The 20,342-nt window shown below is 45.6% G+C and overlaps 1 protein-coding gene across 4 annotated transcripts in view; it reads left to right on the top strand.

Moving 5' to 3' along the window:
- The window catches only part of MYO7A (myosin VIIA), a 217,133-nt gene that overhangs the window by 31,519 nt on the left and 165,272 nt on the right, over nt 1–20,342 (top strand). The window contains exon 2 of one of the 4 annotated variants that reach the window (XM_075592655.1): nt 2,519–2,572. The exons of 1 other annotated variant lie outside the window; for it this stretch is intronic. In XM_075592655.1, the coding sequence (XP_075448770.1) occupies nt 2,555–2,572 (18 nt within the window). In that variant the 5' untranslated portion in view covers nt 2,519–2,554. Of the gene's footprint in view, nt 1–2,518; nt 2,573–11,133; nt 11,271–13,899; nt 14,410–20,342 lie in introns of those variants that run through there. 2 more of the 4 variants (XM_075592656.1, XM_075592654.1) reach the window with 2 other exon arrangements.

The raw sequence follows: 20,342 nt of genomic DNA, 5'->3' as shown, positions 1-20,342 counted from the left end.
CTGGGGTAGGAGGGCCGCGCTTCCCCTCCGTCTGGAGCCGGTGCAGGGCGGCGCACGTGATGGGGTGTGTGTGTGTGTGTGTGTGTGTGTGTGTGTGTGTGTGTGTGTGTGTGTGTGTGTGTGTGTGTGTGTGTGTCCGTCCTGTCTGTCTGTCTATCTGTGTCCTGTCTGTGTATCTCAGTGTGTGTGTGTGTGTATCTGTGTGTGTCTCAGTGTGTGTGTATCTTTGTGTGTGTCTCAGTGTCCTGCCTGTGTGTATCTCCGTGTGTGTGTGTGTGTGTCCTGTCTGTCTATCTGTGTCCTGTCTGTGTATCTCAGTGTGTGTGTGTGTGTGTGTGTGTGTGTGTGTGTGTGTGTGTGTGTGTATCTGTGTGTGTCTCAGTGTGTGTGTATCTTTGTGTGTGTCTCAGTGTCCTGCCTGTGTGTATCTCCGTGTGTGTGTGTGTGTGTCCTGTCTATCTGTGTCCTGTCTGTGTATCTCAGTGTGTGTGTGTGTGTGTGTGTATCTGTGTGTGTGTCTCAGTGTCCTGCCTGTGTGTGTCTCCGTCCATGTGTGTGTGTGTCCTGTCTGTATATGTGTGTCCTGTCTGTGTATGTGTGTGTATCTGTGTGTGTATCTGTGTGTGTCTCAGTGTGTGTGTATATTTGTGTGTGTCTCAGTGTCCCGCCTGTGTGTATCTCTGTGTGAGTGTATGTGTGTGTCCGGCCAATGAGAGGTGTGCGGGGGCGGGCCAAGGGAGCCAATGAGATTGCCGCTAGGGACACAGGGAGGGACACAGGGAAACACATACAGACCCGGACACATAGGACACTTTCAGAAATATATAGTAGATGTGTATAGTATTAGCCACGGAGCTACAGTACTCATATGATTTTTTTAAGCAGGTGTGTTATACGGTGGGTCTTAACGGTGGATAGAGAGGGTGCTAGTCAGGTATTGACGGGACGGGCATTCCAGAGGTGTGGGGACATTTGCCTCTTACTTGTTGCTGTTGTGTGTTAACAGGAGTTTTGATGTCCCAGAAAAGCAGGGTTGCAGACCTGTCTGAGACATGTGAACGTGCTCTCAAGGGATATTTGTATTTGATGTACCAGAAAGAGGCAGGAGCATTAATAACAACAACAACAACAACAATAAGAATATTAACCATAAAAATAAAAAATAATAAACCTTTAACATCTATTTACTGAGATTCTGCAAACATATTCATAAAAGGGCAGGGTGATATTGATAGAAATGTCAAGTCGCTGCTTCTCTGTAGCTTTGCCACCAGTAGGATCCATTCTGGTTTCTGAGCTCCTCCTAGAGTTAATCACACTGCAGGTATTTCTCCACATGCTGAACACCACAACCCCTATTACCGGCTCAAGACACTTAAAACAAACATGTATTAACCTTTAACAGTAAAATGTCCCTATTACCAGATTTCTCTTAGGAGACCCCCAGCTGACTGACAGACAACTGGAACCACCACAAAAAGACACACTAAAAAGAACAATGTACGAATCGCAAAAATAACAACAACGTTGTGTAGCTTTGTCACGAAACGCTCCAGTCCCTGTGTGTTTCTCACTCCCTCCGTGCTTAGGGAAAAGGCACTGAGCATCCACACGCAGAGTCATACTGTATGTATTACTGATTTTGTCTAAGTAATTTAACTCTGGCGGTATTGATGACACATTTTTTTTTTAGATATCTTTGCTACCTGGAGATGGTTTATCCCACTTTGCAAATGCATAAATATTTTTTGTTGAATTACGTGAACAAAATCGAAATGTATCACTGCAAAGCGACATTTCTGTGGACACAATGTTAACAGACTTTATTGAATCTGGCCAAAAGGCCGTGAGCCTTTTTTTGGTTGCCCACCATGTACAAGCTCTAGAAACAATATGGGCACTTACAAGGCCGAGAAGCAACACTTGGTGGTAGAGGTCCGCTTCGAATGTGGCAATCCTTTCCAGGCCCGCGTGTGTTCACAGAACACCAATATTTGGCTGGGTGCTGACTGAGTATACCCTTATATTAGGGGTGAGCAACTAAGCCACTGATTGCGCCACCTGTGCTGAAGCAGGGATATCCTGAGAACATGATCTGCCAGTGGCCCTTGAGGACTGGAGTTTCCCACCCCTGCCGTATACTGTACCATCGGATGGAGACACAACAAAGAGAAACAACCCCACTAATGAGAGCGCACTCTCGGGATGACTGAAGGGAGGGAGCTGGCGTGTCTAATTTATCAACAGGAGTTTAAAATCTCCATCCATTAGCAGATTATCTCTCAGGGTGTGCGGCTGATAATGTAATTTCATTAGTTTAAAGTCTCATCTCGTGCGCACCTTACTGTACAGCTCATTGTTGCCAAAGCATTAAGATGATCGAGGGCTGCATGTGACAAATGTCCTGCCTGCCCGCGTTTGTTAGGTGTATTGTCTGCTCGTTGTGGTATTTATGTCTCGGCTGGGAGTCTGATATCTCATCTCGTTTTCACCACGAACCCATCTGCTTCTTCCCCAGAAACAGCTGCTTGATGTCCGTGGCTAAATTGGGACCATGGTCATTCTGCGACAGGTAGGTGTGACACGACCTTTTGTTGCTGGCTATTTGTAATGGATAATACAAATGAAACACTAAAGTTATAATTTGCGCTGGTTGATGAACGGTTTAGTGTTAAAGTCCAGTAGTTAGGACAACTGTCTATATTTAGACTTGAGATGTGCTTTGTCACAGCTTCTGCAGCTGTCTGTGTTTTCATACCCAAGTAATCTCGCCGTGTATTAATCCACAGCACAGTATATTTGGGTTTGATTTTATTTTGGGCAACTCTGTTTCAGGAGGCAAGCTGCAACTTTGCCAGGGTTGTAATCAGAGATTTGTTCCCTTCAGTTCCTGATCCCCACAGCCTGAGAGTTAAACTCTGGAGTAAAAAACCCCCAACAATTTAAAAACATTTGTACTTTCTTTGTAGAGAAATTCATTGAATTCAGAAGGGTCTGGTGTGAAGGAAACAGTGGTGCAATCCTGGGGCGGAATATATGTGCACCATTCTCTCTGTATCAAAGTACAATCCCAGAAATTAATGTTTTTAACTGCTGTCACTGTAATCTTCCCAGTAATGTTTGTGTGCAGTAAGATCTTGAAAACTTCATATTTTGCTTTCCTTATAACATTTTGTGTTTGATTATTGTAAAGGTATGTAACGGGTATTCCCCCATACAATCGCATATAATGTGTGTGTGCGGGGAACTTAGTGTTACCAGGTGTGGTGCTTTACCTGTTAGGCTCACAGGAGGCCTAGGCCTCCGCCACGGGGAACCTGGGGCACGTATAATAGTAATAGGAGTAACCTCATACTCGGTGCAGCGCCTCCACCTGCGATGGCTCCCACCCGAGGGTGAGTGATCCCCCGCAAGACAATATATATAGATCACACAACAGCATATAATACAACCAATGACTTTACTTGCGAGCATAGAACGTACTTGCATATAATATCAACAGGTGTCCCTCCCTAGAGGAGACACTGACTACTGCGTCTCGCAGGACGCTATCCCCTTTCACCGGGTGATCCCACCCCGTGTCCAGTAACCCCACACAATGTCCCGCACTCTACAGAGAGAGGATATGTGTGACTGGGCAGTCACTATTAAAGCTAATAGGATGTTGGTGCACTTGTTGTTACGGATTACCTGCCTAGCACTCCAGTGCTCGGGCCTGCAACTGGCTTCACAAAGGATCCGATGAGAGAAGACACCGGAACCACCATCCAGGGCGATCCCACCCGGATGGCTGCTGCAGCCGCAGCGGAGGTCTGAGCTCAAACCTCAGAATGGAAACGCAGCGTCCGCTGTGTCCCTAACTTTCTCTGGCTACTGATAAGGGGCAGGGTCCCTAATCTGGGGCCTGTCCCTACAACACTCAGCTACTGTGACTCAGGGCTATCTGGGGCCTAGGGGGCTGCTGGCCTAGTGCAGAGAGTCACTGACTCCTGCACCTTACCTCCTTCCCCTAGCTGCTCCAGTCACCAACTGCCAAACGTGCTGCAAGCCCGCGAAATTGTATCAATCCCCCTGCAGGGGGATGCTGCAGCCCTATTGGCTCCCTGGGGTCACGTGGGGGCGCTCTTAGGCTCATGGGATATGTAGTCCCTTCTCTAGAGCCCTCTCCTGTTGGTCCGTGATGCTGCTACCCACTGCGCATGCGCGACCTGTTCTGAGGGCCTCCGCACTTCTGCGCTAACTGCGCATGCGCCAGGCAACCTATGATAGCGGCGCCCTGCATGCATCCCAATGCTCCACTCTCTTCCCCAAGCACAGAAGGGGCATCACGTGTACCCGCGCTCGGCCGCAGTGAGTGGCAGAGGGGGGGGGGGTCCGCTGTGCCGAGGGGACCTGGCTACAGGTACATAACTAGTTGATTGCATTAGGGAACGTGGATACCTACAGAAGAAAAAAACATTCCTTGAACTATCTAATGATAAACTTTACAGAGCTAATGTTTCTGTAGTTATAAAGTGACATTTTCAAGTATATATGGTAATTCTATATGTAACGGGGTACCCCCTGGCTACTATTCTACCCTATGGGCTGGCAGTAAACCCTGGTATTAACAGGCTTGCCAGTAGTTGGTATGGGGTTTTCCCCTTCACTTTTGGTACTGCACTTGAGTGACAGCAGAGGGTGGCACATCCTATTGTAGCTGGGACAACGGGGTACCCGCCTTCTGGCTGTACTTAAGGGCAGGACCGCCCTAAATTTGGAGGTTCTCCTTACCCCTGAGGAAGGCAGGTCACACACGTGCTCTTTCCTTCAGGGAGGAGTGAGTGTGACTATACCTTTGCCTCCGCTAGGGAGGTGGGGAAGAGCTAGGACGGCTGCGGGTGCGCTTGGCCTGTAGTGACGGTCCAGGGACCATCTCCAGTGATAGCTGAGAGTATAGAGACTGTATCATGCAGAAGACTGCTGGAGTACCTGCTACTGCAGAAGTGTAGTAATAAACTGTTCCTGTTTGCAATATACCGCCTGCCTGGTGTGTGATCTAACTGGGGGGGGGGGGGGGGACAGGTTATCAGTTCTACCGTGGAAGATCATCTCCAATTCCCTGGAGCCTACGGCAGATGGAGGCGCTGCACTGCTAAGTATTATGTGGGGTATGAGCCCCAGAAGCCTGTTCCTGTGTCCCAAAGTCATTGCGGACGACTCAGCCCTCTGGTTGCCAGCAGGTATGCACCAGATACACTCTGTAATGGCCCCTATCTGCGATGGGGGGGAGGGAAAACGTTACGTACGTATACAACGTATATTGTATAGTTAGGACAGATACATAAATGATGTGTAACATTCATGCAGGAAAAAGGGCAATTGAGGTGCAAATACGACACAACACTAATTATTGTGCAAATCTCTCGATTTTAAATACTTGAAAAATCAACACATTTCACTGCCAGAATCCCTTATCCCAGTCACTGCCAGAATCCCTTATCCCAGTCACTGCTAGAATCCCTTATCCCAGTCACTGCCAGAATCCCTTATCCCAGTCACTGCCAGAATCCCTTATCCCAGTCACTGCCAGAATCCCTTACCCCAGTCACTGCCAGAATCCCTTATCCCAGTCATCGCCAGAATCCCTTATCCCAGTCACTGCCAGAATCCCTTACCCCAGTCACTGCCAGAATCCCTTACCCCAGTCAATGCCAGAATCCCTTATCCCAGTCACTGCCAGAATCCCTTATCCCAGTCTGTAGACGGACGTTCACAGAGGTACACAATTGGGAGGCTTTATAAGGTGAAATTATAATAGGCTTTATTGTGCCTTTTCCTTCTCATCAGGAAATTATCCAAACACAGGGGGGGGGACAAAGCTTCTATCCACTTGGGAGTATTTCTAGTGAAATCCCATGCACTTAATTCACATCTCCGTCAGTTAAGCATTTCTCCCAGCCCCCAAACACACGTAGCATGCAATAGGCAGATATAAGCAGTCTTTTAAGAATGAAAGTCTTATCTGTTAGTGGTGGTTGAGTAAGCTTCTCTGTTCTCCTGGAACCGCACCCATGCGTGCACAGAAAATATCAGCATCCAGGTTTAGAAGACTTATTTGGTGTCTTGCAATCAGCTATGCTGGGCAGAGCTCAAGACCGGTCAGCTCCAGAGATGTGTGTTCTTCCTGAACAGTCTCTCCTGTGAGACTCAAGAACACTCTGCTCTGTCTCTCCAAAGTTCAGCTCTCAGTCAGAGCTAAGGAGTCCCTTCCTGTCTCAAAGGCAGGCTTTTTCTACCACCTGTAATCATGCAGGTGGTGTTAGTTAATTTGCTACCAGCAGTTAACCACCACATTGCTGGATTAGAGGCACATTTGTGAACAGGGATAAGTCCCCTGTTACATACCTCCCCTGTTTGTGGGAAGCTCGGGCTTACCACGGCCAAAGCCCATCCTTCCACTCTCATTCGAGATCTTTCTGTGACTTGAATGAGAGTGGATGGAGGAAGAGAACCCTCTGTCCCGCTGGGATTGGAGCCCTTTCTCCAGTTTATTTTTGTCTCCTCCCGAAGGTGCTTGAGATCAGCACTCCTCAGTCGCTCGAGGAGGACTTTTTCCACGTAAAGTCTTTTTTTTGCGTGCGTGGTCATGAGATTTCTGTTGCGTCGGGCACTCCTCTTTTTGCAGACAAAGTGTATGGCAACAGTTGTAGGGCAGTTAGAACTAGCCCTTAGAGTTTTCTGCTCTTGAAGCGGTCTTTCTGCAGTTTCTCCACAGCACAGAGTCGCCAGTTCAGCTTCTTTGGGACTGAGTTGAACCTCCACCTCCTTTTCCAGAGAACGTCCTATTTTTTCAGCTTCCTCAGCTAAGGATTCTTCTGGCTTTGATTCTGCACTCCTACCTCTGTTTGTTGCCTGTTGGGCAGCTGTAGGTTGGGCTAGTGCTTTCTTAGGTAGCTCAAACTTCGTAATTTTGTTTTGAAGTTGCGTGGAGTCCCCAACTCTCACTGTACCCTTGTCCTCACGAGCATTAGTTACTGTGGGATACTGGTGCTTGGGCAGAGCCAATACCTTTTTCTGTATTGGAGGAATCTGTAGGTTACTGGTCTGCAGAGTCTGTGTCAGAGTCACCTTCATATTCTGGAGCTCTGTAATTTTTGTCGTCAAGGTTGCCGCTGCATCTGTTTTCTCCTTGGTGTACTGACTCAAGGGAATGGAACAGTCTCTCTGTCTCTCCAGCTCTTGCTCCAGTTTCTGAGCCTTCTCACGCTCCCATTCATACAGAGTCACCTGGTATAGAAGCTCCGCTTCCAATGATGCTCTGAAGACATGCAGCGTGGCCTTTAGCTCCTCATACTGCTCTGTGGGGACGTACTGGTATTCAGACGTTCCTGCAGCGCTTGTACCTCTTTAGCAGCCTGCAGTTTTTCTTCCTGTAGCGTTTGCTGCTTCTCCTCAGCATACTGGAGGTGTGTACACAGACCTTGCAGTTGGTTCTGCAGTCGGTGCTCTGCTTCAAACTTTTCCTTGATTTCTTCTGTCAACTGAAAATTCTCTTCTTTCAGTTCTAAGTTTTCTCTTTTTAATCTTGAATTTTCTCCTTTTTCAGTCTCTGTATTCTTCAGGGCCTCTTTGCAGTCCTCCTTCCATTTACGCACATCTGCTTGGAGAATGACAATCTCCTGGCGTGAGACTTCCTTCTCTAGGTTGAGGGTCTGAAGCTCCTTCTGAGAGACTTTGGGATCTGTATCAAGAGTACCAATAGTTTCTTTAGCAATGTCCAGCTCCTCAGTGAGCCTGTGTAGTTCCTTTTTGGAAACTTCCAGGTCTGTGCGGCAGCTGTTGGTCTCATGATGTGAGGCATCCAGTGCTTTGCGGAGTGTCTGAACCTCTTTGTGAGATACGTCCACTTCTATCCGGACACTGTTGACCTCCTGTTGTGAGGCATTCAACTCTATGCGCAGAGTGTGAACCTCTTGCTGGAAGACTGTCTTCTGCTTCAGTGCCTCCTCATACTTCCGCTTTAGCGTAGCCACCATTTTGTCAGATTGACTCTGCTTTTCATCCATGGCGGAAATAGTAGCCTTTGCAGTATCTAGCTCAGTCTTGAGATCCTCCAATTCGGTCTTGGCCGCAGAGTAAATTGCGAGCACGGTGTTCTGTAGCTCAGCATAATTTTTTCTCTCCCTTTCCAATTCTTCACAGAGCAGAGCACAGTCATGCCTGGCAATTTTCAGGGTGTCTTCAGGGCTGGTCAAGGGATCGTCACTCACTGGTTCCGGCTCCACTTCCCTGGGATGGTTGGTTGAGGGTTCCTCACTGTTGGCACCGGACAGACACTTGTTTGGGGTACCCGACTTCTGCCTTGGGCCCTCTGGATATTCGGTTAACCGTGGGACGAATTCTCCATTTTTTCTAGGCTGCAGGATCACTCGGTCCCCCTTTTCCTCCACAGGATCTGTGGATGTGTCTGTTACTTCCACGGTAAGTGAAGAACCGCTTTTCTTTTTCTTCCTTTTTGATTTGGATGACACCGTCCCTTCAGGGATACTGGGGTCTCCATCTTCATTTGAAGTTTTAGCAGCGTCACTGGATCCACCTGGCTTTTCTTGCAACTGTAATAGCTGACGGAAATATTCAGTGATCCACTGCTCCCGCTCTGTCTCCTGCTGATCATATTCGTCATCAAAGGGAGCGGTCTTTTCTGTTGATGCCGAGTTCAGGCACCCCCACCATTCTTGGGGTGTTTTGTGGGTGTGACTCGGTTTGGGTTCCCCGTAAGAGATGTCTTCCTCTTTATTGGACTGGAAGGGCCACTCTTCCGTGGGGTAGGGTTCATTACAGGAACGCTGCATCTTGTCCTCCATTTTTAGGCTATCAGGTGTCATTTTCTTCCTGACCTCAGGAGGCGAATTGCAGCTGTTGCCACTGTATTTGCTAGAACCCCCAATTGTGGTAGTCCTACAGGTGGGCATATTTTGCGTGTAGAGGTTGTAGCTCTCACAGGCATCTCTGTTTCTTGGATAAGTTTTACAATATCAGCAGTACTGTGCATGCATTTTCTCTTATCAGGTATACAAGATGTGCAGTTGCTAGGTAAAAAAGTCTATTTGCTTTACACCATTTTCTTGCTAGGTGCAATCCCTCCGCTTCAGCAACAGAATTTGGTTTTCTGCCTGAGTTCAGTAATTTTCAGTCTCATCTTTGGGTATCTGTTTTTCTCCCAAGATATACAGTATATAGGCAGACTTTTTTTTTTACTTGCAGAAAAACATTCTTTGCAGTGGACTATTTCTTTCATTCCCGGCAGGGTGACTCAACACTCAGCAATTGACTTTGAAATACCTTTTCCCCTTATAGGGCAATTTTACATTCAGCATTTGTTTGCTAAAAATTCCCCTGCTTCAGCACAGTCTTTGTATCAATTTTCACACTTTTCTGCATATACTCCATTCACAGCTGGTAGCCCTATGCGGTGTGGCAACCTTTATTTGCAAAATCAGTACCCCTCATGGGTCACCATCTGTATTCACTGCTTCAGCGAAACTTTTGAAAACAACAAACACCTATCCCTTTTTAAGGGCTGACTCACTTCTTGAACCCTGACTATGGCTAGAAGGCAAAATCCCTATTTCAATGACCGTATTACACTTTGTGATAGGCAAGTAAAGGTTTACCTGCTTCAGCAGTCTCTTGGGATTGGGGAAAAGAGTCCATCTGTGGCTTTTGTAAGTTTCAGTGCAGTGTAAGTTTCAGTGGTGTGTACCCCTTTAACTCTGCCTCTGTTGCATGAGAGGTTTTTTTTTTTTCAAGTTGTTTAGACTGTTTGTAGTCAAAAAGCATAACAAAAAAATTTCACATAAAAACTCCGGTCCTTTTTAACTACAAAGACACCTCTTGTCCCACCTCGGACACCATATGTAGACAGACGTTCACAGAGGTACACAATTGGGAGGCTTTATAAGGTGAAATTATAATAGGCTTTATTGTGCCTCTTCCTTCTCATCAGGAAATTATCCAAACACAGGGGGGGGAACAAAGCTTCTATCCACTTGGGAGTATTTCTAGTGAAATCCCATGCACTTAATTCACAACTTCGTCAGTTAAGCATTTCTCCCAGCCCCCAAACACACGTAGCATGCAATAAGCAGATATAAGCAGTCTTTTAAGAATGAAAGTCTTATCTGTTAGTGGTGGTTGAGTAAGCTTCTCTGTTCTCCTGGAACCGCACCCATGCGTGCACAGAAAATATCAGCATCCAGGTTTAGAAGTCTTATTTGGTGTCTTGCAATCAGCTATGCTGGGCAGAGCTAAAGACCGGTCAGCTCCAGAGATGTGTGTTCTTCCTGAACAGTCTCTCCTGTAGAGACTCAAGAACACTCTGCTCTGTCTCTCCAAAGTTCAGCTCTCAGTCAGAGCTAAGGAGTCCATTCCTGTCTCAAAGGCAGGCTTTTTCTACCACCTGTTGTCAGGCAGGTGGTGTTAGTTAATTTGCTACCAGCAGTTAACCACCACACTGCTGGATTAGAGGCACATTTGTAAACAGGGATAAGTCCCCTGTTACACAGTCACTGCCAGAATCCCTTATCCCAGTCACTGCCAGAATCCCTTATCCCAGTCACCGCCCGAATCCCTTATCCCAGTCACCGCCAGAATCCCTTATCCCAGTCACTGCCAGAATCCCTTATCCCAGTCACTGCAAGAATCCCTTATCCCAGTCACTACCAGAATCCCTTATCCCAGTCACTGCCAGATTCCCTTATCCCAGTCACCGCCCGAATCCCTTATCCAAGTCACTGCCAGAATCCCTTATCCCAGTCACTGCCAGAATCCCTTATCCCAGTCACTGCCAGAATCCCTTATCCCAGTCATTGCCAGAAGTGCCAGAGATTTGTTACTTATTAATGTAGTTTCTAAATATAGTACTGATTAATGATTTGTACCGCCATTGACCTCCATTGACCGCGTGACATCACTCACGCGAAACCTGCACTGCAGGCTGGAGGCATCGGGAGGTGACAGGGAGGCGTGGCGGAGGTGTGGCATCACGTGACTGTTTCGCCTTCATTGGCTGAACTGCTCATGTGACGCGGCCATCGCACGGCAAGAACAATTTTAAAAGTCTGTTCAAGAAAAGAATGACAGATGAAGATAGAAGGAGAAGGAAGATGAAATAAGATTTTGGTACCTGATGCTGATCTTCAAGGAGGATGGAGTCGGATTTCAGTGGATGACGTGGAGGGTTGAGAGCTTCCTGATACGCCGGATTCGGAGGGTGAAGACTTCTAAAGGTAAGATAAATATTGAATGTATGTATTTGTTTTTTTCAGTTTTTTTAATTGTAATTTTTCTTTTTATGTTTTTCATTGCCCATTGACTGCTGATGTATTAATCTGTGCCCCTTTAGGGTACAGATAAATAAAGTAACAGGCAATAATTTTTTGGCAAATGCTTGTTTACTATTGATTGTTATTTTTTTCTATTTCTGTTTATTGTTTTCACAACATTGTTTGGTATTTGGATGGCTTGTTTTTAGTTCATTTGTTGATTGGTTAGCGGTTTTAGGTATTTGTTTTGGTGGTTAGCTGTATAATTTCTTTCATTGATTTGTCTTGTGGTTTTATTTCTTTAATTGATTTGTTGTACACTGGCGACACACTTTATTCGAGCTCGGCTAGTCCCACGAATTCGGGTATACCCGGGTGTATTGAGGTTTGTGACTGTTTTCTGCCCGAGTGCATTGAGGTATTTTCCAGGCAGGGATTGAAGCATTTTATTCCCGCTGGCTGCAATACTGCACAGTATATATATATATACTGCATTACAATTCATGAATTTATGCCATCTGGTAGACACGCGAAGCATTGCAGCCTATTAAATCCTAATCATTATCATTTAACAGATCAGCCGCCCGTCAGCCAGGCATGAACCCAGGCTGGGAAGGCAAACGCAACGGGGCTTGTCAGAGATTAGGGGCGGCGCATTCCAGGTATCTGCCAGGTACATAGTGGGTATTTGCTCGAATAAAGTGTGTCGGTGCAGTATAGGTGTTTATTTAATTGTATTCTTCTGTTTTGGAATAACATCATTGTAATTCTTTTGCTGTTTTGGTGATAGATTAATTTTATTGATCTTTTATTGTTGTGTATTTTTGGCCTTGATGCTTTTTTATTAGGATGACCTTTGACTTCTATAGTGGCTTATCATGCCCATATTATATGGGCATGATGTACCACTGGGCCAATCAATGGTGAGAGGGTGGGGCCGGGGTGGGTGATTAGGCCTCCCGGGTGGGTAGCGGGGGACGGGGTTAACACCTTAATTACTATAGCGGTTCTTAATCGCTAAGGTTATTAAGAAGTTAGGGGCCATAACATTGTATTTTTTCTTGTACTCTTGGTGCCAATGGAGGATATGGACCTGGAGTATGATGACGATGACGCCCTTTATGATGGAAGAGGTAAGTAGAAAGTTTTACTTACTTTATTTATGCTGGCTAATGTTTGCTTTATAACGGGCAAATTAGCTATTATCGAAATCTGGATAATAGTAATTTTGCCCATTACTGTACTTATGTGTTGGAGTGGGGGAGGGGTTGTTGGGGGTAGAATAGGTGGGTAGTAGGGTTGTTGTGTTTATTTTTATTTATTGTGCGTAGAGGGATTGGGTGAAGGAGGTAGGGGCCCCAAGGATGGATGTTTAGGCCTACCGGGTGGTAGCGGGAGGGTTTAACCCCTTCATTACCTTAGAGGTATTAACCGCTAAGGTAATGAAGGGGTTAACGCCACCCGCAAACCCCCCCCCGCAAGGCCTAAACACCCACCAAGGGCCAAATACCACCTTCAGCCACCCCTGCTACCCACAGTAAACCGGGCACTGGTAGTTAACCCCTTCATTGCCTTAGCGATTTGTTTTTGACGGCAGAAAAAATTGGCGATTCAACCCACTTATCGAGGCTTACTGAATCGCTGTAGGCATTTTTGGCCGATAAGAGCTAAAAAGCCTTGATAAGTGGGTTATGAAGGCTTCTAGCATAGGCCCCCTAGTGTTTAATGCAGCATCACCTATGTAAGGCCGAGATTATAGTAGGGGCGACAATAGCTGAACCGCTCACATGCCCGTGACATCACCCCTCGATCGCTGGAAATATCAAAATCTTCTGGCTTCCAGTGATCGCGTCGGCTGACGTTATGCGGTCGCGCCGCTATGGGTACCTGTGACGTGGCGCAGCGCAATGTCGCAGTCGCCGTAGCCAGTACTATAAACTCGGCCTAAGGCCGCGCTTATAGTGCCCGTCACCAGTAGCGAAAGTTATACTTTCACTTTCAGCTACGTCGCTGGCGACAGGGTGATTGATTGGTTCAGAGGCTGTCACATGTGGCGACAGCCTATGAAAAATCAAATTTAACCCGCTACCAATTTTCCAGACGCGAAGTCGCTCCGTTGCTCCGTCACGCTTACTATAAGCGCTGGCAACGGAGTAAATTGTTTTGTTTTCGGGCAAAATCGCCGTCGCGGGCACTATTGGCGCAGCCTAAGATTTGTGATGCACCCATCTCTGAGGTGTGAGATGGGAAATTACAGCCCACTGAGAAACAGTTTCTCAAACCATACCAGCCAAAGTAAATCACTGGCATTTCTGAGATGCGGATAATTAAAAGGACTTAAGCTTCCCCTTCCATTAAATGCCTATTTTTATTAGCAGAGAATGGGCGGCTGGTAGTTTTAAATACTGTACCAACCAACTCTCTCCTGGGGTTTCATTTTCTGACCCTGAATGAAAGCTTCTAGCTGGGAGACAAGGTTTGATGACAGGAATGCTTCTGAATGAGTGATTTGTTCCTTTTAACCTTTTTACTGCTTAAGTAGCTAGAAGAGTAAGGCTGTGGGGTGCAGCCAGTGTTGGCCGTTCAGCAGTGAAGAGGTTATGAACCAGTTTCCATTCTGGAATTAAATGCCGCAGCTGACATGGGGCGAAACTTTCCGCCCACTGGGTGAAAAGAAAAGCAAATACTGAAGTGGAAACCAGGCCTCAACCACACTTATCAGCTGCATTCAAAGACAAATTGGTCTTGGCACCTCCTTTTTGGTAAACAAAGAAAACGGGGTTTGCCTCAATGCATAATCTCGGCAGCCCAATGAGGCTCTTTGTAACTGTGTCATACTGCAAATATTTGCGTGTGCCTTTATTTTCCTTGCAGTCCAGTTGTGGCTCGGGAAGGGAGCATTGTTGGCAGAGAGGTCCACGGGATTATGTAGACAGAGAGGCTCTGCTGTGGGACTTGCTGTGAGTTCTAGGATCTGGGTGGCAGTGCATTTTTCCCCCCAATTGCCATGGCAACAAAATCGACCAGGTGTACGCAAAATGGGAGAGAGGAACAAACCTGGAAAGATAAGTTGGGCGTCAACCTCCACTCAAGTCTCAGACAGGTAACCAGTGTTGTTATTTCCCTCCGAGTGGAAGACATGACTGCAGTGGGATGGAATAATATTGTTAGATTGCTCTCGTGCAGCAGCATCCCTCATGCCTGCCAACTATCTCCAAGTTACCAGAGTGATAAAGATCCAGCCCGGTTTCTCTTCAAATCTAACACATTGGTTAACACAACATCAAATGGGATGACACAACCAGGATCATTTATTATACGATTGCCTGGATTTCTTTGAAAGGAATGCATGCATGTGTGGCACACTTATAAATATACAAGCAGTGTAATATAGACACAGGCAGACAGACAATACGTCAATGGGAATATTACATGTAAAAGTAAACCTTGACTAAAGGGAGTTACTCTTGCCTTTTCAATATGCCTTTTGCCTGTTCAGTAAGTGAATATTTAATCGGTGTATTTTAAAAGGACAGTTACTGGACTACTTTGGGTTTGGCTGGTTTCCCTGGCTATGTGGTTCTAGTTCATCCAACTCAGGCTTATTCTGCTGGGGACAGGACAGCAACGTGCAAAGGTTACTGGGGCATGGGGCAACCCAGACAAGTACCACACGTTACATGTGAGTCTCACGCCAGTCTGAACATGTGAGCGGACCTATCCAACTTTAAGAAAGATGGAGACAGAATTTGACGGCAGATAATAGCCGCATTGACCCACCTTGTTTGCCCATTTTCCTATCTGCTGTAAACATTAAGATCTTAGATTGTAATCATATATTTGTACTATTTGTACGAGCTTAAAAGGCAATGGTTAAGTTTCCCTCATTTAAGGACAGATTCAATGAAGTCTGATAACATTGCTTCTTGTTCGCCTCAAACTCATTTTTGTTTCACTTAATTAAATTAGATTTTATATGCATTTAAGAAGCGTGATGAAGTTCTCATTTGAATATGTCTGGAGTGAGAAAAATACTTGAAATTGTGATAAATATCTCTATAGAGTAATTCATATGTCCAAAGATTAAGGTTATCTAAAGAAAACCATGATTGAACGGTTATATTTCCCCTAATTTTTCTTTCTATATCTCAAAAAGGTTAATAAATGTTGTATTATAATGTTATAAATATGTATGTATGTATACAGTTGTAGCCCCCCCCCCCCCCCTGGGAGATGTTGCTGCTGCTACAGGTGTTTGTGGTGTGGTCATACCTGTGAGGATCCAGGAGAGCTGAGTGGTCCGCGATGGTGTGGGGAACAGGACAGGCTTTTGGTAATACTGATGTTCAACTCAGGGTGTCAGCGCCTCCAGCTCCAGTTGGCTCCAGGATTTCCAAAGTCAGTCTCCAACTAGGGCAGATTCCATCCATACCCCTACCCAAATAGACTGAGAGCTCAGGCAGGGGTATATATGTAGCCCTGTTTTCCCCTGAACACAGGAACTACTGATGCTGCCTTTCTACCTGTCGGTAGAAAGGCCTAAGCCTAAGCCTCTGCTACGGAGAGCCTGGGGTGATACACTTACTAATCTGGTGCAGCGCCTCCACCTGGGAGGGATCCCAACAGTGTGGGAGAAGCCCCTCACATGACACAACCACAGTGATCACACACTTAGCATAAAACAGAAAGGTCTTTACTGGAACATATATATATATCTTATCACTCTATAAACATCAAGAGGCAATTACCCACGCCCCGTATAAGTCGCACCCCCACCACCGTGTACCCCACACCGTGTCCAATGTACAACCCTTCCAACCCTTGTCCTGTGGTCAGCGCTTCCACTATGTGTGAGTACTCAGTTGGTGCACTTATTTAACGATACCTGCTCAGTGCTCCAGCACCTGGGTGCGTAGAAATCTTCACAAAGGATCCACCGATCCACGATCTCCTCAGTGACGTCCTGGACTCTGCTGGGCTGTCGTCCCTTAGGGTGGTCCCACCCTGAAGACAGTCTCTCTTGCGGCTAAGTAGGCCTGGTCCCAGACCTCTCTCTAAGGTCTTCAGCGTCCGCTATGTCCCTCTCTCTTACTGCAGTACTAATGGGGCAGGGTCCCTATCCTAGGGCCTTTCCCTAAAGCAGGCACAAGCTATATTTGACTCAGGGCCTATCTGGGGCCTAGGGGGGTTCTGGCCTAGTGCAGAGGCTACTTGCCTCTCTGCACCTACCTCCTCCTATCCTTTTCTGGCTCTGATTCACTAACGTGGTCCAATGTCTGATGACTGCATCCTCTCAGCCGAGATTCTAGCCATCCCATTTGCCCCCTGGTGTCAGGTGGTCGTCCCTAAGGCTCATGGGACTTGTAGTCGCTGCCAAGAGGCTTCCCTGATTCGCTGAGCTTCGTGCGCTTGGTACTGTGCATGCACGAGCTGTCTGAGGGCCGCCGCACACCGTACTCACTACGCATGCACGACCCTCACTCAAGATGGCAGCGCACTAAGCAAGATACTGCCGAGAGCCCCCGGCGACGCGCCCGCCCCCGCAGCTTCCTGACACGCACCGGAGGGTCCCTGCTCTCAACGGAGGTAAGGGAGAAGAACCGGAGGACCTGGCTACATATAAAAGTGACGATTTATTGTAGCAGCTACTGCCAACAGTACAGTAAATGCGGGATGGTAGATCTGTGTCCCCAGACCTTTGGATGATGCTTTGGCCTTAGGATAATAGTGAGGCCTTGATTCAGCTTGATATTGCTCCACTCCTTACCCAGGAGGGCAGGAGCAGAACCCTCACCCCAAGAGGGTGAGGTAGAAGAGACTATATAATTTGGTAACTTCCTCCCTGAGGCTCTGAAGGGGAGGCACAGGATCTGCACCATGATAGGCTGCACACAGATTCCTGTCACCACCACCTCCATCACTCAGGGAGTCAGAATGATGGGGGTCAATGCCCACAGGATAGCATGTCACAGCCTGTAGCTACAAAGGGCTTACATGACAGGAGGCAGAGAGGCAATCTGGGCCAGCCATGTTACACAGTGTTAAGGAAATAAGGAACCTCTTTCGTTTTTCATCATGTTTTATATATTTCTCCCTCAATCCCCATGACAATTGTAGGTCAGTTGTGTAGATTAACACTATATTAGAACCATAATGTAGACCATCACCTGATGTTAAATAAATTGATGTCACTGTATTATGTCAACAAGTACCAGATATACTTCGGTGGGTTCATGTTCATTAAGCGAGAAATAGGAGTTTTTCCTTCACACAGTAGTTCGTAAATGTGTTAAACTGCTGTAATCTAATCTGAAACTCTAAAATTACTATAACGTCTAGTTTCAAGTGTGTTCAAAATGTCCTTGTGATGAAACACACGCCGAACACCAGAGCACCACTGTCTGATTGCATAATTGATAACGCTTTGATTCAGCTGCTCCCACCTCCTGATCGATCCGAATTCGTTTTTTCAGTCCTCCAAGCGATCCTTTATCAGGAAACATTTTATGGAAGCGTTTTGGAACATAGTTCTTTCGCTGCCTCAAGCACTTTATAACGTGCTTATCTTCTTCGCTAAACACCATGTTGTAACAATACACTTGATGAGGTCATCACGCCATCACCAATCCCAAAGAATATTTATTAGATTATCAAATTATTCTTAAATGTGATAATCTACTGTGACAAAGTACCTTCTTGCTCTGTACCTTTTGGCCAGGATCAGCACTTTCACACAGCCTTCCAGGTAGAGGAGATAGTCTTCTGACACAACATCATACTGTCCCAAAACATAGAGAGGTGTATGCCATACAGTGAGTAACCTTATTGAAGGTAAATAAGACTTAATCCCTGAAAATTGAAAGTGAATGAGAGACCAACCACAAACAATTTCATTGGGGGCTAATAGCCCAGTACTCACGGACACCTCTTGTAGTGGATGATGTGCTGCTGCTGATAGATCCAGGGAAAAACGAAAGATGAGAGCACCATCGATGACTGGAGTCAGGAGGGGATCAAAATAACAATCTTTATTGGAGTAAAAGCACAGGAAAACACCTCCTACGCGTTTCGAACAAAAGTTCTTTATCAAAGTTCTTTATCATCTCCTTGATAAAGAACTTTTATTTGAAACGCGTAGGAGGTGTTTTCCTGTGCTTTTACTCCAATAAAGATTGTTATTTTGATCCCCTCCTGACTCCAGTCATCGATGGTGCTCTCTTCTTTCGTTTTTCCCTGACACAGAGGTGAAAAGCTTGGCCTGTTTATTTTGCCATACAAATGCTACAGCAGATAACAGGAGTAAATCAAACAAACAAAACAAAAGTCTTTTTCTCAGCATAACACAGCTTTTCAGCACACCCTCTTCTTGAGAGTCAAACAGCCCTGTCTTGCTCTGTTTAGAGCAACCTTTTAATCATCTCCCTACTCAATCAGCTGCTCCAGTCCTGTGAAAGCTGGGAAAGCTAGAAGTCCCGGTCTGGATTCCCCTTGATAAATCTCCAAACCGTGGAGTGGAGCAGAAACCCTGCACTAATTTAGGGCCGTAATATCCTCTTTTCACTACTGTTCCCTCATACACTGTCACACTACTGTGATAGACCTACTGTATAATTACTCAAATGTTTGACAATTTAATGATTTTTCTACAAAATGTATGTATATATATATATATATATATATATATATATATATATATATATATATATATATATACACACATTATATTATATTATTATACATACGTTATCACTGGCACAACTGGGATATTTGTCTCAAAATTGTCTTCACCTCCCTCCCTATGGCAAATTAACTTATTAGTATGCATAGATCCGTGTTTTTCAACCCTTTAAGAACGGCAGGACTGTTTATAAAAACGTATCATGTGTCTTGCCAAATCACAAGCAACATATCCTAAATACATTAAAATGCAGTAGCTCTTCAGAGCTTTTTTGAATAGCATGTGCATATTTTATTTGGTGACACATCTTTACGTATAGATTTGCATTTTTGAGAACACTTTCTCACTCCCCTTGTCACAGCCACTTCACCCTGTCTTCACTGCCTCTGTGCCATGATCATTGTAATATTGGATACAGAGCCGCCTTTACAGTCTAGACAATAGAACTTGCCTTTGGACATCCTCCAGACCTTACTGGTTCTGGAAAACAGAACTACCATTCTGAATCTGGACCTTAGAGTGGAAGTCAGCCTGATACATTTTAGAATTATTTCTCTCATATGGGCATAGTGTATAAACTCCGAAAGCGCCGATCCGATCAGTGCTTTTCGGAGTTTATAGAATATACCCCATAGAAACTTGCATGGTTTTTAAAGTAAATATTTTCCAAAAGTCCTTTTCCCAACCAAAACCCTCACTGTTTCTCATTTGGGTCTCTGGTCTTGACATCTAGGAGATGGTTAGCTGCTGTATTACACCTGTTTTCCGGCATGGACAGCCTCCCAGAGGGCACATTTACATATAGATAGAGGTGTACCAGCAGTGAGCAGATAGGATCATCCATTCGTTTTACTGTTTGGGACGGATGACATTTTAACAGTCTTGCAAGCACTTGGCATTGAATCCTTTCAGGACAATTTATTGAGGCAATTAAAACACTACCGTTTCAGAGATTGCATTTGTGGAGGCAATGACATTTGGGACAGGACTATAAAGCCGAAAGCCGACTGTTTATCAAATTGCCTTAGAGTTATAGCTCCACAGATCTCGGGGTCAACATGATAGGGTGTGTTATGTTTACAACTAACCACCTTCCACTGGATGGTATTCTCCTTCCTCTAGGAAACACTATTCAAGCAGAGAGGAAACTAGGCCACTGGTATAATGGCTTAAATTAGAAATAAGAACATTGCAGAGGGTACGTTTGTTTACCTTATGTTTGGAGAGTAACACAGAGGCCCAGATCCACAAAGCTCCCTTAATGCACTTAACGTCACATTAAGCCTCACCGCGTATATTATTTATTTATTGATGTATAAAATGTTTACCAGGAAGTAATACGGTGAGAGTTACCTCTC

This window comes from Ascaphus truei, chromosome 3 (genome assembly GCF_040206685.1).
Source record: "Ascaphus truei isolate aAscTru1 chromosome 3, aAscTru1.hap1, whole genome shotgun sequence".
NCBI lineage: Eukaryota > Metazoa > Chordata > Amphibia > Anura > Ascaphidae > Ascaphus > Ascaphus truei.
This window is presented reverse-complemented; position numbering and strand designations above follow the sequence as displayed.